Source organism: Myxine glutinosa, chromosome 4, assembly GCF_964187855.1.
Source record: "Myxine glutinosa chromosome 4, kmMyxGlut1.1, whole genome shotgun sequence".
In the NCBI taxonomy this organism is placed as follows: Eukaryota; Metazoa; Chordata; class Myxini; order Myxiniformes; family Myxinidae; genus Myxine; species Myxine glutinosa.
The window spans coordinates 123,280,514-123,306,473 of record NC_136264.1 but is presented as its reverse complement, the minus strand read 5'-3'; the positions used below and the strand labels follow the sequence as shown (position 1 = coordinate 123,306,473).

The following is a 25,960-nucleotide window of genomic DNA, read 5'->3' as shown; positions in this document are numbered from 1 at the left end:
CCAGAAAGAGGCACGACAGCTGAGCTAGCTACAGTAACTTAGCACAATGTTTCATTGGCCTAGATAGCTAACGTTAGTGTGGAAGAATTTAGATGTTTTAGCTATTAGCACTTTTGATGCCACTAAACATGGTTTAGTCAGCTAAAAAGTACCCTAGTGTAGAACATGACTCAGAACCTCTGTTACCTCACTGAAAACTCAGAGCCTCCTTTCACAGGCACTTTTAACATCATTCGTGATTTCTTATTTGTCATTTAACAGTGATGGTAGACATCGACAGCAAGCATGCCCAAAAGAAAACGGAGTGTAGAACCTGCAGCCCAAAGCTCTCCTCCTACATGCATCCTTCATGTACCATCCATGTCTGATCATGGGGATTTCACGCCCCTCCGTAAAATTAAAGGATCTGCTTCAGAAAAACTGCAACTGCTTCAAAAGATCCGGGATAGACGTCTCAACCAACCGCATGACTCCCCATGTCGTATGCAATCAGTATGTGATCAGATCCCGGCAACTCTTCCTGATGACCTAGAAAGAGTAGGATATCACAGCAAGTGTTATAAGCACTTTGTCCGCCACTTTCATCGTCTGGGAGATGATACAGAACCAGGGCCATCAACCTCATCATGGCATCACTCTCCTCGTAAACCAGGAGGTTCTGCTGAACCCATCTTCCCGCCAGAGTGTATATTTTGTGAGAAAGTTGAGACCAAAGATGCTCATCGCAATACTGAGAGGCCTACAACCTTCCCATCCTTTAAAAACAAAGAAAATGCATGGGAGCAAATCGAAACACGGGCTGAGAAAATGGGTCTCTATCGACTCCATCGAAAGGTGAAAAACAAAGACCTCTTTGCATGTGAGGCCAAACACCATCCGTCATGTTTTAAAGCTTTCCGCACAGCATTCTACAACTATGAGCGTGCGATTCACAGAGCCGAAGCACCAAAGGAGCAGGCTTGCATGTCAGCCGCCCATGAAAAGGCATTCAACTCAGTACTGGAACACATTCAAACCCAGGTCATCCAGCAGAATAAAGTTCTACAGCTTTCTTCCTTGCGCTTGCTCTATGTCGAGGAACTGAAACTGAATGGATATGAGAACTCAAATTATCGGTCAGAGAAACTACTGAAACGCCTACAGAATGACCCAATCAAGGAGCATATCCACTTCACGAAGGTTGATCATGACAAATGTGATGTCATTTCTTTCTGGCTTGTGCACAGCTCAAACATAACAGTTTCCAATGCTCTCGCACGAGCATTCACACTCGGAAGCACAAACAAGAACCAAAATGTTGCCCTCCAACTTCGCCAGGGTATTCTACAGGCTTTCAGAGAGTGCAAAGACCAACCATGGCCACCAACAGCTGAAGACATGGAGCTCAATCCTGAAGACATCCTACCTCCAGACCTTGTCCGCTTTCTCAGCGTGCTAATGACTGGCAAGGAGGGCATCGAGACAGAAAAGGTGAAGCGTCTGGTCTTCTCCATTGGACAAGATCTGTGCCGTGCAGTGTCAGATGGAAAATGGAAGTTACCAAAGCACATTCTCCTCTGTGTGACTGTAAGGCACCTGTTCCGAAGCAAACAGCTCACCACAATACTACACAGGCTTGGACACTCTGAGAGCTACGATTTCGCCTTGGAGTTGGAAACTGCTCTCGCCAAGGTCCTGGATGAAGTCTCAACTTATCGTACACCACAAATTGTGACAGGAGAGGGCAACCTTGTATTCCACTGTGAGTGGGACAACTTGAATAAAACCACTACCAGTGTGCACGGCAGCAACATTGTAAACAGTGCTGGAGGAATCATGGTGCAGGAGGTCAAGCCCGGGTTCGAGAGCAGCAAGGACCGAATGCTACCTACCATCAATAGGTCACAACAGCGTAGCCTGAAGGTCGACACACCAAAAACTCTCCCACCCTTGCACTTTACTCGCGTTGGCCCGAAGTTCCCTGAAGGCTCATCATTCACACCGCCAGCAGAGAATGACACAGTCTATGCCACTACGATGCAAGAGTACTACATCTGGCTCTTCATCAGATACATCGGAAGCTGTGGCCTGCAGCCTGTGCCTGGGCTAGGGGGTTTCACCTCTGCAACTGGTTCTCCCCCACCCAGCAAATCAACAGTCGACTACTGCACGCCTATCCACCAACCGATCACAGACAACGCAGTTGTTCGTGAGCTACTGAAGCGTTCCGAGGCAGCAACTGCTGAGGTGGGTCAGAGATGGGTCCTGAATACATTTGATCTGGGTGTCTGCATGAAAGCCCTTCCCATCATCTGGCGCTGGCCAAATGAATTTGCTAGTCATGTAGTAACGATTGGACCCTTCCACACATCCATGAACTACATCGGGATGCTCACTGGACACAAGATGCGTGGTTCTGGATATGCAGAGATTCTCTTTGAGGCACAACTAGTAACAAGTGGATCTCTCAAAGGTGTTATCAGTGGACTGAGAACCACGCATCTGATGAAGGACTGTTGAAACCAATGTGGTCCAGTGGTCCCATCCTACCAACCTCACTGGTGGATCTTCTGAACACAGGAGAGCACGAAGAGGAGGAGGAAGAGGAAGGAGAAGAAGAGTTTGACTCTGACGATTTCGATGAAAATGATGATGACTGACTCAGTGTAGAATCACTAATGCTAATGATGTTTATCTAAAACAAGCAAGAGAAGAGTGGTCACATTGAGTGCTAGGACTATTTTGACAGTTGTAATATTTAGAAAAATAAAACTTTGTGTTAACGTCTGTGTAGACGGACCTTAATATGAGTCTATTATTTCGTAAAACTGTGATTATTTTGTAAATAAAGCACTAATTAGCATACTAGTATACCATAGACACATGTAATCATGTTATGAATAGTTCTATCATGATCTATGCCCTTCAAAACATGGGTCTAGACACCTTCATTTTTCAATTATCTGCAATATTGGCTGAGATATGTCAAAAATCGTTTTTTTGATAATGGCAGCAGTAATTTGCATAAAAATGGTATGTGGGACATATTTTCAGCTTGGGGCCATAGCTAGTCATTTTCTACACATTTTTTCCAATCTAGAAACACTGATTAGAAGTATATCTCCGGGGGGTGCAGGGGGACCTAGTCTTCCTACTAGACTAGTCATTCTGCTGTTTTGTGTCACTGTGTGCACCACAATGAACATGGAGAAAAGAAAGAAAACCAGAGAATTGTCTGAGGAGGTCAGACACAAGATTGTAGCCAAGCATGGACAATCTCAAGGCTACAAGTCCATCTCCAGAGACCTTGATGTTCCTGTGTTGCAATGTTATCAGGAAGTTTAAGGCCCATGGCACAGTGGCCAACCTCCCTGGATGTGGCCGCAAGAGAAAACCTGATCGAAGATTGCAGCAAAGGATTGTTCAAATGGTGGAGGGAGCACCTCGATCAACTGCCAAACAGATTCAAGCTGACCTTCAGACACAAGGTACGACAGTTTCAACTCGCACCATCCATTGCCAACTCATTGAAAGAGGGTTCGATGGTAGGACCACACTGCTGAGAGAGAGACACAAGAAAGCGATTGGAGTTTTCCAAAACACACCTGAATAAGCCAAAATCCTTCTGGGAGAATGTCCCGTGGACACATGAGACCCATTCGAGCTTTTTAGTAAAGCACATCATCTCTATGTTTACAAAAAATAAAATGAAGCCTTCAAAGAAAAGAACTCCTTCCCTACAGTCAAACATGGAGGAGGTTCAGTGATGTTTTGAGGTTGCTATGCTGCCTCTGGCACTGGGTGCCTTGAATGTGTGCACGGCATCATGAAATCAGGAGATTACCAAGGAATTTTGGAGCGCAATATTCACCCAGTGTCAGAAAGCTGGTTCTATGTTGAAGGTCATTTGTCTTGCAGCAGGACAATGACCCCAAACACACTTCATAAAGCACCCAGGAATGGTTCAAGACAAAAGGCTGGACTGTTCTGAAGTGGCCAGCAATGAGTCCAGATATAAATGCCATTGAACACCTGTGGGGAGATCTGAAAACAGCAGTTGGGAGAAGGCACCCTTCAAATCTGGGAGAACTGGAGCAGTTTGAAAAAGAAGAGTGGGGCAAATTACCAGTAGAGAGGTCTAGGAAGCTCATTCATGGCTAGAGGAAGCGCTTCACTGCAGTTATTTTCATCACAGGCTGCACCACCAAATATGAAGTCGAGGGTGTCAATAATTTTGTCAATGCCATTTCTTTTTATTTTCTGATTTAAAAGGATACATTAAGTTCTGAATCAAAAACAAAGGTTCTATAATATTAGTAGTGAAATAAAGAATTGTGAAGACCAAATACTTTTGTCAATTTCAACTTTTTTTTCGAGAAAATTGTGAGTTATTTGAAAAAAGTGAAAGGGTGCCAATATTTTTTGGCCACGACTGTATATATGGGAACGAACGCTGGATCAGCACGTCAATGCATCCTAGGACGACTCCTCATCATCATCCCGACACACACTACTGTGTGCTACAGAATGAGGTGTTTTTACGGTGGCCAGAGTGAAAATCCTGCCACCTCTCTTGGGGGAGGATCCAGTGCCCTGGTGCTCATTTTGCCTACCTCGGAGGGATGACAGGCTGAGTCAACTCCACCAGCTATTAATTCAGCAGCTGAACGGGATTTGAACTCAGGACCTTAGGATCCCAAGCCCACCGCCCTAACCATTAGGACTAATAATATCCCCCTCCTCAAGGGGTTTTTCCTCCTTGTACAAACGCTGTGTTAACGTATATAAATAGCTTATCATGGCATTTTGTGGGGCACCCCTACTGTAAGTAAAAAAAATATTATAAACCACAAACATGTATGTTTAACCAGTCACTACTGTTTTTAACACTAAACTGAATGGGAGGAAAGGGAGAAACTTGACGTTCATGAGGCATTATATGCTTATCACGTCCACCAGACTAGATCTACTGTAACCCGATCCTAGATCTACTGTAATCTATATACCCCAGAGAGGATAATAAAATGACTCTTCCTGCTGAGAGCGGGTGTACTAGTTTTTATCAAATTACAAATTATTCCCTCTTAAAATGGCATCTTACTTTCTCGAGCTGGGAACAACAATTCACATTTTTTGACACATCTGATGAAATTTAAATGCTCTTAATGGTGGCGAGGTGCTCCATTTGAAACTGTTTGTTCTATATATGGAGATTTTTGATACCTAGTGTCCGTAATAAATATTGTACTGGTGTCAAAGCCAGTGACCAACTGCAAATGTATATATAATCTATACATAATGGAGCAAGTGTTTGTGATTATGTAAATATATATATGTATGCATGTATGTCCGCTCTTCACCCATTGGTTGGACAGCTGAACTGACACCACCCACAATACCTAACATAATACGTAACCTGAAATACTTAACCCAGGACCCAAAAGACCCAGAGGACCAAAAAACCAGGTTCATTTTTTCTTAAAGACCGACAGACTAATATTATCATTCTTGATAGATAGACTTCTATATCATTTTCCTCAAAAGAGTAGTTGGTAACAATACATGAATTAGTAAATATACAGTAATAATGCATTAGTATAATACCCTGCAACAGAAAATAACACATGAAGTATAAAGTTAGGCAAGCAATATAAGTACGTCCTTGTGGCCAAAAACCCCATTCGAGAATTAGAAAACACCCCAATATGTCATTTGAGAGCAAAGATATGCCAAAATATTGATATTTAGTGGCCATATTGGATGTATACAAACTTGACATATTTCCACAACAGAGATTTATTTGGACTTTTTCGTTTAGTGTTCTGTGCCCTCATTGAAATGCAGTGTGGTAAAACAAAATTCTGTTGCCATTTGTTCTAAGTTTAGTGAATAATGGCCAGATTTCCTAGACTTTATGGCAGAGAATGTTCCCAAGTCCAGAAATGTTGATTCATCTTTAAAAGGTGTTGAACACTCAAAAGAACATGGGAAACCTGAAATGGGAGGGACCATGTCTCATGACCAATCAGAAGAGCTAAGCACCATTTGCAATCTTCACAGCAACGTATCTGGTATAAAGCCCTGTCCCCTCCCTCACCCCATCTCCCCCCCACACCCCACTCCAAAGATTAATGCGAGTCGTTCCAAACCCAATAATGAACACATAATGTAACACCCGAGATAAAACGAGGAACACATTAACAGCCCCACAGAAGGAAGCGCTATCTCCCCCACAATAGAGCTGAACCTGGGTGAGTCGAAACACTTAAAATCCGTGCACCACAATCATTCCATGATTCACAAGCCAGAAAAAGATGGAAAAAGCAAGATTGGGGAGATGGCAAGAACAGGGGTCGTGAGCGGGTGGAGAGAGTGACAATACATGGAGGAAATGAACTGGGGAGATTTCACTTCTTTGCTCCTCATGTAATTGTATCAGTCAGTCCACCATTGCTATCTCAATGCAATATTTACCGCTTTCATTTCAATGTTTGTCTTGATGTTCCTTATTAAAAAAAGGAATCGTTCTTGATGATGACATCACAGTTGTTGTTCATGTTGCTGTGAACAGCATTCATGTTGATGCAAATATGTACGTCATTGACAGGTGAAGGTGGCCTACGTGAACTTTCTGCATCACTGCTATGTAGACACTGAGGTGGAAATGAAAGAGATCTATACAAGCAATCACATGTGGACACTCTTCGAGAGCTTCCTGGTGGACATCAGTCAAGTGAGTTTTTGAGGCAATGCATGTGGGGGTGTGGCCCGGTGGACTGTAAACTGTTGGATTGGTGCTTCGCTGGCAAGATGTCCCCCATCTGGATGTTAAACTAGACGTCCTGTCTGATAGCATTAGTTGGTGGACATTAAGGATAGTGCCTTTCGTGAAAAGTAGACGAGTCATCCCTAACACCCTGAACAAATTCCACATCCCTCACCCAATCGGCTCCAGTCGAAATTCGGACCTGGCCAATCCAGCTCGTGAAAGACTTCAGCCAATGATTTGCCCCAGCTGACACCCCAATTATGTGGGAATAATTTCGGCCCTTAAAGAAGTAGGAGATGGGGAGTCATAATGAGAATGACTGTGGGCGGAGGGATGGGGGGGGGGGGGGGCATTTTAAGGAATCTGAAGTCGAATCATTGACTTCAGATCGATGTTGCTTACCATGGTTAGCAAGTTAGCATCGTCAGACAAGTCAATGTATTTCGACCCAAAGTTACCAAGTGAAATTATCTGATTTTGTATCGACTCTTTTTATCCTTGGACGAGCAGGTCTGCAATACATCCCTGGATCGGCGACACGCTCCCGTGGAGTTGGAGCGCTACATCACCGAGACCGTCATGAATCTCATCAGCAGCTTCTTCAGCTCACCCTTCTCTGATCAGAGCACCAGTCTGCAGGTGATTGCCACACACCGTTACGATACATTTTTGTGTTTTTATTTCCACATAACCACCACCTCCTTCCTCACCGCACCCACAAACGTAATCCTTTTGCTTCCTGCAGACCCGACAGCCAGTGTTTGTGCAGCTGCTTCAGGGTGCGTTTCGGCTCTACCATTGCTCTTGGCCATCTTTTGGACAGAAGGCTTGCGTGGAGAGCTGTATAAAGACTCTCGCTGAAGTTGGTTTGTTCCTATCTACCGGTATTCTGCATCGTTGGCCAGAACTTCATAATAGAAACTAAACATAGAAATTCAGCTTGGCCGATCTGGCTGGAATCCACTCCTGACTGGTGACAGGGATTGCAAAGCTCGTTCTGGTCACGTGACCGGAAGTTTGTCAAAATGGCCGACTTAGTAACTTCCTTCAAAAATCTTTTTCTCCAGACCCACCAGTCAGAATGCTCCAATAATTTGGGTGACGACATTAGGCCAGGCCCCAGATAAGCTACAAGTCCAGTGGACCGATTTTTATTTCTTAAATAAAACAAGCATGCACAAATTTCCAGATAAATATGGAACAGATAAACTCCAGATAAATAAATAATGAATAGTTAGAGTAAATTTTGAATTTTTTTTTTATTACGTACTCAACGTGTCCTCTTTCAATGCACGTCTGGAGGCAATGAACGAGATTGTCCATAACTTTTGTACAGACGGCATTGATAGGCACTGCGCAGCACGAGTGATGCGATCACGTAGCTCATCCGATGACTGTGGGCGTGTGGCATAAAGTGTGTGCTCGATGAATCTTCACAAAGGAAAATCACATGGAGTCAGGTCCAGGGATCTTGGGGGGCCAGGCAGTGGGTTCACCACCACCTATACATTTGTTGGGGAACGTTGAATCAAGGAATTCACGAACAGCTCATTCACAAAAAAAGAAAGAAAGATAATGTTAATTTAAAAAGAAGGTGGACAACTTGAGTACGAAACAAAACTTCAAACGTCACTCCAACTGTTCCATTTCGGTTCCAACTGGAAAGTTGTGCATGCTTGATGTATTCAAAGAAAAGGTATCTATTTAAGGGACAGGCTGTATATGTTTGAAAGCATTCTAATTCTTCGGCCTTGCCCTCCTTTCCCTCTACTGAATATAGCCAAAACGAGGGGCATCGCAGTACCTTTGGACTTAGATGGACAGGTGAGCACACTGTTCCAGCGACCCCATGCCCAGCTGATCCAGAAGACGGCACAAAGTTGGCGCCAAAGTGCACGCAACTTGGCACGGAGAGACTCGATGGCAGGCCTGTCTCTGGACTACCGACACATCATAGAGAGGCTGCAGGTCAGAGCCCTCAGTCATAAATTTGCTGTCCTTTAGATCGTTGGTATATTTGAGTTGTCTTGTTACAAGAAACTTGTTGCAATCAATTTAATGTATAACTAGAACGGCACTCAGAAGAGAGCATACCACCTGGTTGGCCATATCTCTCAATGGTGAAGAATCACTTAAAAATTATACTAGCTGGACCTGGATCCGGAGCTTCACCAAAATTGAATCGATTCATCCTTGTCAGACACCCAACCAGCCCACCAAGTTTCGTCCAAATCCGTACATAACTTTTTGAGATATACTGCTATGTATCGTTTTTGGCCCGATCTCCCAATGGTGAAGAATCACTTAAGAAAATCAAATAATTCTCATATCCGAATCCATATTCAGATCTTCACTAAAATCGAATCTATTTGTCCTTGTCAGACACCCAACCGGCACACCAAGTTTCGTCCAAATCCGTACATAACTTTTTGAGATATCCTGCTATGCATCGTTTTTGGCCCAATCTCCCAATGGTGAAGAATCACTTAAGAAAATTAAATAATTCTCATATCCGAATCCATATTCAGATCTTCACTAAAATCGAATCTATTTGTCCTTGTCAGACACCCAACCGGCACACCAAGTTTCGTCCAAATCCGTACATAACTTTTTGAGATATACTGCTATGTATCGTTTTTGGCCCGATCTCCCAATGGTGAAGAATCACTTAAGAAAATTAAATAATTCTCATATCCGAATCCATATTCAGATCTTCACTAAAATCGAATCTATTTGTCCTTGTCAGACACCCAACCGGCACACCAAGTTTCGTCCAAATCCGTACATAACTTTTTGAGATATCCTGCTATGCATCGTTTTTGGCCCAATCTCCCAATGGTGAAGAATCATTTAAAAAATTCTACTAGCCGGATCCGAATCTGGATCTTCACCAAAATTTAATAGATTCTTCCTTGTCACACACAACCGGTCGACTAAGTTTTGTCCAACTCCATCCACAACTTTTTGAGATAGCCTGCTATGTATAGTTTTTGGCCCGATCTCCCAATGGTGAAGAATCACTTAAAAATTCAATAAATATCATATCCGAATCCATATGCAGATCTTCACCAAAATCGAATATATTTGTCCTTGTCAGACACCCAACCGGTCCACCAAGTTTCGTCCAAATCCATCCATAACTTTTTGAGATATCCTGCTATGTATCGTTTTTGGCCCGATCTCCCAATGGTGAAGAATCACTTTTAAAAATTCTAGTAGCCGGATCCGAATCCGGATCTTCACGAAAATCGAATCTTTCGTCCTTGTCACATACGCTACATCTCGACCAAATTTCGTCCGAATCCGTCCTCAACTTTTTGAGATATTTTGTTCACAAACGGACAGACAGACAGGGATGAAAACATAACCTCCATACACCTTTGGTGGTGGGGGTATTGAATGGACATTTTTTCTGGACATCACATTTTTAATGAATACATTTCGAACATGGAGCTGTATAATTATTTGATTAAAAACGAAAATCAAAATCCATTCAGCCATAGTGGCGAAATTAAGTAAAACTTTCTATAATGGCGAAATTAGTCCAGCGCTGTTATGGCCAAATGGGGAAATCATGTCAAAACCAAAAGGTGAAATCTGGAATTTATTTTTGTTTTAAGAAAAATTTAATTTGGGTGAAGCCACAGCGGTATGTCACACTAACTAACGCAACCTGAACTCGAGATGGTCCGTTTTATTAACTTTCTGAGAGGTTGGGAGCTGAGGGTGGTGGGATTCTGGTGCGATTCATTTTCCACATAATGACAAGTCCATTTATGAGAGTCTGCTGTAGTTGTGTTGAAATGAGCATCATGATGTATCATAATGGGAGCAGTGTTTTGCATGACGTGACACCATGCTTTCACTCTACCTGTGATGCTGCCGACACATGACCAGGAGGTGGTGCGAGTGTTGGAGGAATGGCTGGCTCCGCTGGCTCGTGCTGAGCTGTCTGTTCTCGTCGATGTGTTACAACATCCCGATCTGCTCTTTCCCATTGGCTCTGAGGCACGCAGGCGCTGTGAGGCTGGAGGCTTCATCTGCAGGTTGTTTCCCAAAGTTAAAGCTGATATGTCAAGATATGCAAAAATTTAACCACGTGTATTTAACTTGTTTCCACATTTGGACAATAATTTTCAAATACAGTTTATACTACATTTTGACACAACACTGAGACAGACTCAAGAAATATTGAAACAACCATATATTCTCACAGCACACTTATCGATACACACTTCAATATGTTGTGCACTGAGTCAAATTAAATGACCCTTTCCTGATTGGCCGATGTAATTATCACCTGGATTTAATTAATGAACCAAGTTTCGACACTTTCAGGACAGACGGCGAGAGATTGAAAAGTTCTGACCCAGTTCCAGATCATTCCCATCCATACTCATGAGCTCCATTTCCACAAATGATCCGTTGGTTGATTTGTTCCTTTTCGGTTTCATCCCGGCTTTTCCTTCCTCTTCTTGCTGTTTCATTCAGATTTTGCCCATCTTTTCACCCCCATGTGTCCTTCTACCCCTCCCATTGATCTCACTCACTCTTCCTTCTACTCTGCTGTTGATGTTTCCCTCTTTCCATTTCATTCCCTTCCATTGTGCTCGAGCTTTTCCACGAGCCTAAATCATGTATACAAAAAAAGTTTCCAAACTTTGGGAATGCATTGGTATACTTTTGGACCTCACTGTACATGTCACATAGAACAATATTGACATAGAATGATATTTTTGCATACTTAGTATGTAGATGGACCTTTCAGGCTGTTCGTTTTTTTAATATCACAGAATGCTGTAGAACTTGATAAACTCTATTGGACATTTTAAAAATATGCCACCAAGTCTGGGTTGAAACAATCCTCTTCTTTAATATCAGTCTGTGGGTTGGCACTTTAGCATTGGCATCTGAGCACATGGTGCGTAATTCTGGGATCCCCGAATCATATATACTGTGTTGCTTTATCCATTAATTTGTCAACTAACATTCTTGTAATGAATGTAAAAGTGCGATGATGTCATCTCCCATTGACCTTGTCCTGCATGCAAATTATGTGCATGCTACTTTCTGGGATCACCGTTTTATAAACAACTAAATCAATGTGACTGTGTCGCCAATATGACTCCGCATAGTCCCACAACGGGTAGATGCCATCACTCTGCATATGTATGGGTACGGGATCACGTTTCTGAAGTTTCGTGTTGATCGGATAAGGTTCCTTTTTCTATCCAAGATGGCTGCCAAACCACGTGACCTATGACATCATCATTTTCAAACTATATGCAACAGCGCTGTTAGATGATATTTGTAAAATTTTGCATCGGTAGGGTGAGCAGTTTCAGAGATATAATTATTTAATATTTTCCTTCAATCCGATATGGCTGCCAAACCATGTGACCTTTGATGTCATAAATTTACTATTGCAATACAAATGGGTCATAGATCATGCGCATGCAATTTCAGATTTTTAGGATAAGGAATTTGATTAAAATGTTTTTGGCTGGTATACCACTTCACCTATGATGTCATCATTATCATGCTTTTGTTCCCCATTGGGAGTACTTGACAATGTGCCAAGTTTCAAATTTTTCCATTCAGCGGTTTCTGATAAAAAAAATTTAATTATTTGCTTTTAATCCAAGATGGCTGCCATACCAAGTGACCTATGACATCACAATTATCATAAAAACACTGCATGGGTGTCACTCCTACCCTGAAAGTTTCGTCTCAATCGGACATGTGGTTGCTGAGAAAAACGAGGTTTAGCCCATATGGACGGACGGAAGGACGTACAACCCGAAAACATAATGCCTCCGACGACATAAAAACAGCTGAAAAGTGCGGTGTCGCGACCTGCGTTGTGTACATGATTACTCCACCAACCATTTAATCTGGTTTGTCAGTGCATAATTATTTGTTGTCAGGCAGATGATGGACTTAAGAAGGGTTCCCAGTTTCTGAATTACGACTAACACAATAGCCTAGATTTAGAGTTATTAACACTCACCTTTGAACTGTTTTTTTGTTGTATATTTAGTCAAGGCTAGTAATATTATAAGAGCTATAAGCCTGGGTTCAAATCTTGGCCTAGCTATAAACTGCCATCCTGGTGTTTGGTACACGCAGAGTGATCCATCAATGTGTGCACCGTCCATTGAAAATATGTTAATCTGGATGACCTGTCTGCCATCAGTGGTCATTGTTGGACGTTACAGATCATAAGATGTCTTTCGTGAAGAGTTTGAGAGTTATTGGCAGCACTGTGAACAAATAATATATTCCTGCACCCTCAGCTAAAGGACAATCCCAGCCATGCAGCCAGTTGTTGAAGGACAGGGTAAAATTGTCCCAGCCGACCACACACGATGCTGCAAATAACTGGAGTCGTGAATGTAGTTAGTATCAGTATAGTAACCAGACTCGATGGCTTAATGGTTAGAGCATCCACTCGGAGTCTGGGAGCTCGGTGGTTCAAACCACGACTGAGTCATACCAAAGACTCTTCTAAAAAAAAAAAATGGTACGTGCTGCGTCCTTGCTTGAGGTTCAGCATTTAAAAAGATAGGGCACGGACAATGGCAAAACATTCAGTATGACCCTTGCCAAGAAATTGCTTCGGTAGTAGTGCGCATGCTCCTTCCTGGGAAAAAAAATAGTAGTAATAGTCGTCAACCCCACCTGGTAAGTAGTTGTAGTTGTTAGTTGTTAGTTGGTAGTAGTAGTAGTAAGTAGTAGTAGTCGTCACGATTTCTGATGATTTGAGGATGTTGTAAAATACTTTCAGTCTTGTGTTTTATGAGATTAAGATGCACTTTCTCATTCATCCCCAAATCCAATATGTATCTCATGTACATCATGTTATTGAGGATATCTCATGTTGTTATTGAGGATATCTCATGAACATCATGTTGTTATTGAGGCAAGTTTGTTGTGTATTGAGGCAAGCAAGTGTATCTAAGTGGTTCAATGGAGCGTTGGTGCCAATCTGTGTTGCGACATGGGAGGAACAAACTAGTTCTGAGTGGTATAAAAATCTACATTACTCATCACATGGGATTATGGCCAATAGCTCAAACACTAATCTCTATTATAATAGCCGTAGATGATTCTGTCTGTCTGTCTGTTGGGCGTCTGTCCGGGGTGTGGCTTACTCGGTTTGCAGAGTAGCTCCACCCATAGCTCCACCCATTGTGGGAGAGGCTTCGCTTCATATAAACAAATATCCACCATTTTATTAACTCACATAGCTTTGAGGCCTGTTTTGTAGGCCCGTGGTGTCTTGCTCTCTCTCCCAGTTTTATTTCAAATCAAATTCGATATATCATTTCATTTTTCACAGTCGCTAACATAGTTTTAGACTCGGTTGAAAAAAAACGGGAAGAAAATCCGATGAAAGTTGCCGTTTATAGAACGAAATGAATTCTCAAACGCCTGTAACTTCAAGGCCATTGAGTCTCTCTCACGCCTTTATCTCCAATCTAACTCACCATCTGATTTCTTTTTTATCGATGGTTTTGGACTCAGTGTCAGCAACGCGGGAAAATGCAGAGATATATTTTTAAAAATACACCATATCACCGCCCACCGCCCAACCGCCAACAACCGCCCAATATGTATCATACACCGCCCAACATGTATCATACACCGCCCAACATGACAGACGGCAACATGTCGACATTATCGCTTTTTCTTTAAACCGAGTGAACCGAGCCGAACCAAATAAACCGAGTGAATTCACCGTTTACTTTTGATGACAGTCGTCACAAAACGACATATATTTCTTCGTTTTTATTTCATTCGACATTATTAGCCGGAAGTAAAATATGGTTCAGGAAATTACCGAGAGATATTTCTTCGTTTCTTTATTTATTAGTTATTTGCGCATACACTTTAAATAGGTTTATTTGAAATCTTTAATTTTCACAATGTAATATATTTGTCATTTGATGATGACGAGACACTTCCTCTTGACTCGTGACAATTCATGCGTTGCGTGGAAACTTCCATTTCCAAAATGAATGACAGTCGATGAAGAACGACTCGGTGTCACCAACGCGGGAAAATGCAGAGATATATTTTTAAAAATACACCATATCACCGCCCACCGCTCAACCGCCAACAACCGCCCAATATGTATCATACACCGCCCAACATGTATCATACACTGCCCAACATGACAGACGGCAACATGTCGACATTATCGCTTTTTCTTTAAACCGAGTGAACCGAGCCGAACCGAATAAACCGAGTGAATTCACCGTTTACTTTTGATGACAGTCGTCACAAAACGACATATTTTTCGGGTGACACCGTCACAATTTCGGTCTTCGAGGCCGGCCGATAGGCAAAGTGTGACCGGAAGGGACGAGGTTCTCCTGACCACGTGGCCCTTGACTTGGTTTTTCGGGTGACACCGTCACAATTTTGGTCTTCGAGGCCGGCCGATAGGCAAAGTGTGACCGGAAGGGACGAGGTTCTCCTGACCACGTGGCCCTTGACTTGGTTTGTCCGCACAATGTGGGCGCTTTCAGGATGAACTTTAGCCGGGGAGCGTTTGGGCGCCCCGGTCTGATACTGCCGCCCACGCGCAGAACAACTTGTGAGTGCACGTGGGTCCCGGCGGTCCCACTGGACTAGCGCTACCATGTTTAGACAGCGAACTCCGTCCCCGGGCTGGTACCAACCTGGTACCAACCTCCTGACCCCCCCCCCCCCCCCCCATCCGGACCAAATTTAGATCCTGGGGGGACAGGGCCTTCTCCATCGCTGCTCCCACCCTCTGGAACTCGCTACCTCACACCATCAGAGACTCCTCCTCACTCACCACATTCAAAACATCACTCAAGACCCACCTGTTCAACACTGCATTCAACATTTAACCCACAGCATCTAACCCCTGACCAGCTCCTTTCCTTCTCCCTCCTTTGTGCTTTGAATATTTCCCTATTGATTCTTATTTTTTGCAATTGTTTTTATGTTTTGCTATGCATTATGTTTTGCACTCTGTCAAAGCGTCTTTGGGCTTCCTGAAAAGCGCTATATAAAATAAATGCATTATTATTATTATTATTATATATTTCTTCGTTTTTATTTCATTCAACATTATTAGCCGGAAGTAAAATATGGTTCAGGAAATTACCGAGAGATATTTCTTCGTTTCTTTATTTATTAGTTATTTGCGCATACACTTTAAATAGGTTTATTTGAAATCTTTAATTTTCACAATGTAATATATTTGTCATTTGATGATGACGAGACACTTCCTCTTGACTCGTGACAATTCATGCGTTGCGTGGAAACTTCCATTTCCAAAATGAATGACACAGTCGATGAAGAACGACTCGGTGTCACCAACGCGGGAAAATGCAGATATATTTTTTAAAATACACCATATTGAAGGAGCTGGGGCTCCCACGTCGATCGGAAGAATGGACGCGACAAAAAGCTGGAATTCATCTGAGTTGCTTTATTGAAATCAAACACTCAGGCACTCTGAAAACCCGTTTATCGGTCAGCAATATATATCTATTAACCCAGGGGGTTTGCCCAGGCCCGGCGCCAGGGGGCGTGGCCCAGCGTCCTGGCTGCGGCCTGGCAAGTTGAGGGCGAGCCTGCCCGGGCGTCCCGACCGAGGCCTGGCAAGTTGAGCGCGGGCCTGCCCGGGCGTTCTGGACGAGCCCGGCATAGTGATCGCTCCGCGTCCTTGATAGGTGCAAGGCGATTGTGAACACCCAGCGGCAGCCGCTACACACGTCCCCCCAGAATCGACTTGCACCGGCAGGGTCAATTTGAGGGGGGTCCTGATGACCCGGCCGAAGCGACCCCTGGCGGGTCGTGGGAGGGGGTCCGGTGAGGTGGTGGGCGGTCGAGTGGGGGGGCACCGTGGACGGGGGGCGGCCTCGCCGCGGCGGAAGGGCCACCCGTGGTGGGTGGTCGACGTCCACGTGCGCCGGCTTGAGGCGGTCCACTGCAATCCGGTCCGACCTGCCGCCGATGTCGATGACGAACGACTTGTCGTCCCGTCGCAGCACCCGGAAGGGCCCGTCGTACGGCGGCTGGAGTGGCCACCGATGTGCGTCGTGACGCACAAAAACATACTCCGCTGTGCGGAGTGCTGGGGGGACGTAGGACTGGGGGTCACCGTGGTGGGATGTTGGCACGGGGGCAAACCGTCGGGCGGCCTCCTGGAGGTCCGAGCGCTGGTGAGCTGCTGACCAGGGACTGGTAGCGTCGGGCACGAATTCGCCCGGGACGCGTAGCACCTGGCCATAGACAAGCTCGGCGGTGGATGCCTGGAGGTCCTCCTTGGGGGCCGTGCGAAGGCCCAAAAGGACCCACGGCAGCCGGTCGGCCCAACCGCCGTCTTGAAGGCCGGCCATGAGCGCGGCCTTCATGGAGCGGTGGAATCGCTCGCACAACCCGTTTGCTTGGGGGTGGTAGGCCGTAGTACGGTGGAGCTTGACCCCCAGGTTGCGGGCGACCGCGCCCCACAGCTCGGAGGTGAACTGTGGTCCGCGGTCTGACGAGATGTGCGCCGAAGCGGGCGACCCAGGTGGCGATGAAAGCCTGCGCCACGTCGGCGGTGGTGGTGGAGACGAGGGGAACGGCCTCCGGCCACCTGGTGGTCCTGTCCACCATGGTGAGCAGGTGTGTGAACCCCCGTGACGGGGGGAGGGGGCCCACCAGATCCACGTTGACGTGGTCGAAACGTCGTTCGGGCACGGTGAACGGTGCCAGCGGGGCCTGGGTGTGTCGGTGGACCTTGGCCCGTTGGCAGGCCGTGCAGGTGCTGGTCCAATCGCGGACGTCCCGACGAAGGCCGTGCCAGACGAAACGCGCCGACACCAGCTTCTGGGAAGCTTTCCGGCCCGGGTGGGAAAGGCCGTGGAGGGAGGCGAAGATGCGGCGTTGCCAGGTGACGGGCACGATGGGGCGAGGCTCGCCTTGGGAGACGTCGCAGAGCAGGACAGTGTCCGCGCAGGGGATGTCGGCCAGGCGGAGGCCCGTGTCCGCCGCCCGGAGGGCTTGCACCGTGGTGTCGGTGGTTTGGTCCGCCGCCATAAGCGCAAAATCCACGCCCAGGTGGACCGCGTTCGCGCTGGCCCGGGAAAGACAGTCGGCCACGGCGTTGTTTTTGCCGGCGACGTGCCGGATGTCCGTGGTAAACTCCGACACGGCGGAGAGGTGGCGCTGTTGGCGGGCCGACCATGGCTCCGTGACCTTGGCCATGGCGTAAACCAACGGCTTTTGGTCGACGAACGCCGTGAAAGGTCGGCCCTCCAGGAGGTGGCGGAAATGGCGGACGGCCAGGTGTAGACCGAGGAGCTCCCGGTCAAACGTGCTGTATTTGAGCTCGTTCGGCCGGAGCTGCCGGCTGAAAAAAGCGAGTGGCTGCCAAACCCCGTTCACCCATTGCTCATGTACGGCGCCCACCGCGTAGTCGGAGGCATCCGTGGTGAGGGCGATGGGAGCGTTGAGCACCGGGTGAGCGAGCAGTGTTGCGTCGGCGAGGGCCCGCTTTGAGCGTTGGAAGGCCGCATCCATTGCTGCGGACCAGGCGATGTCGTGCTTGGCCGGCTTGCCCCGGAGGGCTTCGTAGAGGGGCCGCATGAGTTGAGCAGCGCGGGGCACGAAGCGGTGATAAAAATTCACCATTCCCAGGAATTCCTGCAGGGCCTTTATGGTGCGGGGACGCGGGAACGTGGTGATGGCCTCGACCTTGGTTGGCAGCGGCACGGCCCCGTTCTTGGTGATGTGGTGGCCCAAAGAATCAACGGCCGTCGTGCCGAAGTGGCATTTGGCCGGGTTGACGATGAGGCCGTGCTCGCTGAGGCGCCCGAACAGTGTTCGGAGGTGGAGGAGGTGCTCGGCCCGGGACGTGCTGGCGACGAGGATGTCGTCCAGGTAAACGAAAAGGAACGGCAGGTCACGCAGCACGCCGTCCATCAAGCGCTGGAACGCCTGAGCCGCGTTCTTGAGACCAAACGGCATCCGCAAGAATTCGAATAAGCCGAACGGCGTGATGACTGCCGTTTTAGGGACGTCGGCCGCCCTGACAGGTACCTGGTGATATCCCCGTATGAGATCAATTTTCGAAAAAATGACCCGTCCCGCCAGACGGGCGGAGAAGTCTTGGATATGCGGGATCGGGTACCTGTCGGGGGTGGTAGCGTCATTGAGACGGCGGTAGTCGCCACACGGGCGCCATCCACCCCCCGGCTTTGGCACGATGTGCAGTGGCGAGGCCCACGCGCTATCGGAGCGCCGCACGATGCCGAGGTGCTCCAACGCGTCGAATTCGGCCTTCGCTACGGCGAGCTTGGCTGGGTCGAGGCGGCGGGCCCTGGCGTAGACCGGCGGGCCCGTGGTTGGTATGTGGTGTTCGATCCCATGCCGTACTGCGACGGCCGAAAACGTCGGCCGCGTGAGGGCCGGGAACTCCGTGAGCAGGCGAGCAAACTCGTTCGCCGCCGGGACGGTGCATGCCAACTCGGTCGGCGCGGAGCTGCTCAATGTGCATACCAGGGAGCTGAAGGTTTCAGCGTTGATTAAACGACGCCGTTGGACGTCCACCAGCAGTCCGTGTGCGCAGAGGAAGTCGGCGCCTAGCAGAGCCATGGGCACGTTGGCGGTTACAAACGTCCAAGCAAAGCGTTGGCCGCCGAAGCAGAGGGTGACGTTGCGCGGGCCGAAGGTGCGGATAGTCGATCCGTTGGCCGCAACCAAGGAGGGGCCGCAAACCGCGGATTGCCTGTCCTGGTCAGAGGCGGGTATGACGCTCAGTTGGGCGCCGGTGTCGCACAGGAAGCGCCGTCCGGACGCTTTATCCGTGATGAACAGTAAGTTGCCCGTGTGGCCGGCGCTCATGGCTGGTAATGAACGCCGGCCCGGCCGTTTCCCGGCCTGCCGAAGGTGCACGGGGGTCGGCATGTCCGGGCCTTTTGTCCGAACCTGGCATGATAGTAACACCACGCTTGGTCGGGTGGAGGCCTCGGTCGTCGTGCTGGAGGTGGTCGGCACGGTAGAGCGGCCGCCAATTGCGTCGGCAGTTCGGCCGTCGACCGTGCCGGGTGCTCGGGCGCCATGGTTGTTGCGTCGGACGGCGGTGGGTCCCATGTCGCCGCTGCGATGCGCCGTCCTGCAGCGGAGATCTTGTCGGCTTCTCTGGCAAGGGCCCGGGGATCTGTGATCGTCGTGCTTGCCAGGGCGAGGCGTACCGGGTTAGGCAGCTGACGGAGGAACAGCTCCCGGAACAGGAATGCCGGAGAGTGCTCGCCGAGCAGTGAAAGCATGTAGTCCATTCGCTCGGAAGGGCGCGTGTCGCCGAGCTCAGGCAGTTCGAGCAGGCGCCGTGCGCGTTCCGCCGATGGGAGGATGAAAGCATCGAGGAGAAGCTTCTTAATCGCGCCGTATTTGTCAGCGGCTGGCGGGCTTTCGAGGAGGCTCAGGGCGCGGGCCGCGGTAGCCGACCCGAGCGCAGCTACCACATGGTGGAAGCGGGTGTCGTCGGCCGTGATGCCTCGCAGGGCGAACAGGGACTCCGCCTGTGCGAACCAAACCGCCGCGTGAGCCTCCCAGAAGGTAGGCAGTTTAAGGGCGACTGCCGTGTCCATGTCGATAGGTCACCAATGAAGGAGCTGGGGCTCCCACGTCGATCGGAAGAATGGACGCGACAAAAAGCTGGAATTCATCTGAGTTGCTTTATTGAAATCAAACACTCAGGCACTCTGAAAACCCGTTTATCGGTCAGCAATATATATCTATTAACCCAGGGGGTTTGCCCAGGCCCGGCGCCAGGGGGCGTGGCCCAGCGTCCTGGCTGCGGCCTGGCAAGTTGAGGGCGAGCCTGCCCGGGCATGCCCGGGCATGCCCGGGCGTCCCGACCGAGGCCTGGCAAGTTGAGCGCGGGCCTGCCCGGGCGTCCTGGACGAGTCCGGCATGGTGATCGCTCCGCGTCCTTGATAGGTGCAAGGCGATTGTGAACACCCAGCGGCAGCCGCTACAATATCACCGCCCAACAGCCAACAAGTATCATACACCGCCCAACATGTCGACATTATCGCTTTGTCTTTAAACCGAGTGAACCGAGCCGAACCGAATACACCGAGTGAATTCACCGAGCGAATTTCATCCAATTCCACCGAGTTTCATGAAACCGAGAGATATTTCTTCGTTTTTATTTTATTAGTTACCAGCAGAAGTACCCAGCGTTGCCGGGCGGGGGAGGGGGGAAGGGCACGTACACTTTAAACATGTATATACATGTGGGATGTGGGATATATACATGTGGGACATGTGTACGTGTGTGTGTGTGTGTGTACGTGTGTGTGTGTGTATATATGTGTGTGTATGTGTATGTAGGCTAACCCCCGCTCTAGCAGGGAAAATGGCCTTAAAATGCATGTTGTTGTATGTATATATATATGTCTGTGTGTGTGTGTGTGTGTGTGTGTGTGTGTGTGTGTGTGTGTGTGTGTGTGTGTGTGTGTGTGTGTGTGTGTGTGTGTGTGTGTGTGTGTGTGTGTGTGTGTGTGTGTGTGTGTGGAGATGTATATATGTGTATAATGTGCATATATGTGGATACATATGTGTATACATATTTGCATATGTGTGTGTGTGTGTGTGTGTGTGTGTGTGTGTGTGTGTGTGTGTGTCGATGTACGTGTGGGTGTGTGTGTGTGTGTGTGTGTGTGTGTGTGTGTGTGTGTGTGTGTGTGTGTGTGTGTGTGTGTGTGTGTGTGTATGTAAACATGGGCCGGTGTGTGTGTAAAGTGTGAGGAGGTATTGGAGAGGAAAATGCAGAGATATATTTTTTAAAATCGCGCCATGATAAACGAAAATACACCGCCTAAAATAACAGTCGACATATATTTAAAATTCGTCACACACATCCATGCCCGTGGGATTACTGGAATTACTGGACTTTATGCCTTACTGGAATTATGATCGTCCAGATTTCATCATAACAATGCTGCTGTTTAATATTCTTGCTACTCAGAGACCATTTCTGTTTTACGGTTGTGCATTACACCGTCATGACTTTCACTGAGAGTTCCATACTTTCATCATGAACACCCCCATGCGGGCTCCTGAGTACAGGAGACTAAGACCCTGACCCCATAAGATACCACCCAGGGGACCTCTGAGAGTATGCCTGTCAAATGCGGTTTAGATCAGACAAAAATTGTATTAGAAATTAGTAAAACAAACACACCAAACACACCACAAACAAACACACCAAACAACTTCAGACCCATCTCCAACCTACCCTTTCTGTCAAAAGTTTTGGAACGCGCTGTAGCCACTCAACTCAAACATCACCTCTCTGCCAATAACCTGTATGAAACATTCCAATCCGGATTCCGCTCCAACCACAGTACTGAAACTGCTCTCCTCAAAATCACCAACGACCTTCTCCTCTCCTCTGACGCTGGCAACCTCAACATTCTCATCCTCCTCGACCTCAGCGCCGCCTTTGACACCATCGATCACACCATCCTCCTCACCCGATTTGAATCCACCTTTAACGTTACCGGCACTGCCCTCTCTTGGATCAAATCATACCTCTCTGACAGACGCCAGTTCATCTCCATCAATAACTGCAAATCCCCCACTGCTCCCCTCCCCCAAGGTGTCCCCCAAGGTTCAGTTCTTGGCCCCCTCCTCTTCATCCTTTACCTGTCCCCCCTCGGTCACTTAATCCGCCGTCATGGTCTCCAATTCCACTGCTTCGCTGATGACATCCAGCTTTTCATCTCCACCAAGTCCGTCTCCACCGACACCCACCCTATCCTGACAAACTGCATCACTGAAATAAAATCCTGGCTTCAAATCAACTTCCTCAAGCTTAACTGTGATAAATCTGAAATAATCATCATTGGCCCAAAAACGCTCACAAAATCCACCCATAACTTTGCCCTCAACATGGACGGTATCCCAGTATCCACCTCCCCTCACATCCGGAATCTTGGCGTCATCTTTGACCAAACCCTCTCCTTCGACAAATACACTAAACAGATCACAAAGTCAGCCTTCTTTCACCTGAAAAACATTGCCCGTCTTCGCTCATCCCTCTCCTCCACGGCTGCAGAAACCCTCATCCATGCCTTCATCACCTCCCGTCTGGACTACTGCAATAGCCTCCTCTATGGTTCACCCTCAAAAATCACCAACAAACTCCAATACATTCAGAACTCCGCTGCCCGTCTACTCACCCATTCCCGGACCCGTGACCACATCACCCCCGTCCTTTCCAAGCTTCACTGGCTCCCCATCCCCCAGAGAATCCAGTACAAAATCCTCCTCTTGACATACAAAGCCCTCCATAACCTGGCCCCATCCTACCTGGCTGACCTCCTCTCCAGACACACTCCCACCCGCAACCACCGCTCTGCTGGTACCAACCTCCTGACCCCCTCCATCCGGACCAAATTCAGATCCTGGGGGGACAGGGCCTTCTCCATCGCTGCTCCCACCCTCTGGAACTCACTACCTCACACCATCAGAGACTCCTCCTCACTCACCACATTCAAAACATCACTCAAGACCCACCTGTTCAACACTGCTTTCAACATTCAACCCACAGCATTTAACCCCTGACTATCTCTTCTCCTTCTCCCTCCTTTTGCTTTAAATATTTCCCTATTGATTCTTGTCTTTTTGCAATTGTTGTTTTCATGTATTGTTATGCATTATGTTTTCCACTCTGTCAAAGCGCCTTTGGGCTTCTTGAAAAGCGCTATACAAAATAAATGAATTATTATTATTATTATTATTATTATTACCATTTGTGCTTAATAGTGCAGAGAGATTTCAGAGTTATCCCATAATGCCGTGCACACTGCCATGTTGGTTGCATTCACCTCCCTGGCAACGATAGCATGAGTAGCTATACAATCCAGCGCATTTATCTCGTTATTCTGGCCTACTGCAATGGAAGGTTACGCTAATTATTTGACGTTGGTAGGTCTTGTTTACCTTTTCTTGCTTGTTTAGCTTTCCAACCAATATGGCACCTGCACACTGCATCTCCCTGCACGTCGTAAGAGGTGACTGAGGGTTGGCGTCAGGAAGGGCATCCGGCCATAAAAACATTGCCTCAAAAACGGAACCATGATTGTCATGGGGCCCGCAAGGCTAACCCCCACTCTAGTGGGGAAAATGGCCTTAAAACGATCATTCATTCATTCATTCATTCATTCGCACTGCATCATGGGTACTGAAACCCCTCTATAGATGGATTATTTATTGGGAGTGACATCCCTTCCCTATGCGAGTCCTGGGCTCAGTTGGCTCCGGCTGACAGTGCCTGGTATGGGCCCCTTGTCCAGGGTAACGCATCCCCACTGCCTTGTGGGGGAAGCCTCTTTAGGCTAAGGCTATGAGAAGGACACTCAGATATCAACCCACACCTGTAGTTCAGCCTGGGTAGTGCTACATCGTGGATAAATGTGCCCATGAAGGTCAGTGGTGGCACCAATTTAGGCATCACTGCGCAACATCTGTAGACAGCCGTGCCCACTATGGATATCAAGGGCAGCCATCATCATACCGACGAACTGGCCAGTCTGCTGCCCCTCTGTGTAATTACCTCTGTGCGTTGCATTTACTTCACCTGCAGCCAATGATGTCCATAGGAATAGGGAGTGGGAGAGGGATAGCACACACCTCTATCACTTTAATCGCTCCTCTGTGCAGGTTTTTCCCTTCACCAGCTTCGTACGTGCAGAGTGATGCTCACCTGCTCACCACCCATTTTTACCCATACAGCCATCGCACAATGCTTAGTGAGCACGCCAATGAAAGGAAGAGATTCGTTGAAAACAACGACTCACACCATCATCATTTATTGTTACAGTATTACTATTATTAGTATTATTGCTGCTGAACTGTGTAGGTAATTATACCAGTTTACTACAGCATTTTGTGTAGGCCTCAGAACTAGCCAGATTTACTTTAATGTAGTACTTTGTTAATATCGAACATATTTTACTGCACACGACACATTTCTACCTCATCTCCAGCATTTTCCAGATATTCTCCCCGGTGGCCTTTTCCAAATGTACTTGTATTATTAATGAATGAACATATCCATACTAAAAATGGCAAATGTGTAAACTATTGAAATATCTGGAGAAAATTGTCCCATTTGTTTCCTTGGGATCAATGCCTATGCGAATGAATTTTATCTTCCCTAGAATAATGAGGGAGCACTGACCCACGTATTGTCGTTTTTTAATTTTTTAATTTTTTTGTTTGTATACTGAATCGAGGCTCGTGAAAGAGCTAATTCGATTTTACTTTTGACCCTGCTGTTGAGAAAACATGCTTCTTGTTATCACACGTGCAATCCTCATCAGGCTCATCCACCACACTAAGCAGCTCGTGCAAGAGAAGGAGGAGGGTCTTTGCGTGAGGGTCTTGCAGACCTTACGGCAGATGCTTACAAAGGAGCATGACTACAGTGACAAGGTAACACCAGTAATTACAAACAAAGAAGAATGCCTATGTCTTCCACATTTTTTTTATATGTGTGTAATTGCACTTAACTATCATCCACCACGTTATGGTTTGTGACACTATGGTACCCTGACCATATCTAAAACCCCCGAACTGCTCCACGAGGGGCACCACATAACCGGCTTAGCTCCAAAAATAATGCGACAAACTGCTAGGTGCTGCATTCACCTGATAATGATGAGGATCTGGTTAGGGATTAGTGGTTGCGATTCAAGAGTTCACTATCTCGTGCTTTTCTGTCTTCCATTTACTTGAACTCCCCACCTGGTCTGGAAAGACGGAGACATTGAGGCTTATGATGTTGAGCCAATATTTTGGCCCAATAGCAGCTCGTCGTACCAGCACCAACAGTGGCAATAACTGTGTGAATGCTCGTCTTGGGGCAGCAGCAGCAGCAGCAGCAGCACACGCAAGACCAGCAACTTCAGGTATTTTCATAGATGGCATGCCATTCACTTGTGTGTTGTTTGTTGAACTCACCTTTCAGTTTCAACTTTGCTTGATTCTGGAAAGAAATACCTGGAAAGAAACCAAATCTGGAGTTTGGGAAGCATACTCATGTGTAGTCCAGCTAGGAGCCATCCATGTGCCCATACTGACTTGCCCTGAAAGAAATAATTGAGTCAATCATATATGGACTGGAACCACATGTAGAAGAGAGCATGTACTGCATAGCGACACTTCTTACCT

At 47.2% G+C, this 25,960-nt stretch overlaps 1 protein-coding gene across 4 annotated transcripts in view; it reads left to right on the top strand.

Annotated features, from left to right (window-relative positions):
- The window catches only part of LOC137425950 (inositol 1,4,5-trisphosphate-gated calcium channel ITPR1-like), a 465,322-nt gene that overhangs the window by 212,789 nt on the left and 226,573 nt on the right, over positions 1-25,960 (top strand). For all 4 annotated transcript variants that reach the window (XM_078776380.1, XM_078776381.1, XM_078776379.1 and 1 more), the window contains 7 exons: positions 6,587-6,712; positions 7,259-7,387; positions 7,494-7,614; positions 8,529-8,716; positions 10,646-10,794; positions 25,111-25,222; positions 25,548-25,698. In XM_078776380.1, the coding sequence (XP_078632506.1) occupies positions 6,587-6,712; positions 7,259-7,387; positions 7,494-7,614; positions 8,529-8,716; positions 10,646-10,794; positions 25,111-25,222; positions 25,548-25,698 (976 nt within the window). The remainder of the gene's footprint in view (positions 1-6,586; positions 6,713-7,258; positions 7,388-7,493; positions 7,615-8,528; positions 8,717-10,645; positions 10,795-25,110; positions 25,223-25,547; positions 25,699-25,960) is intronic.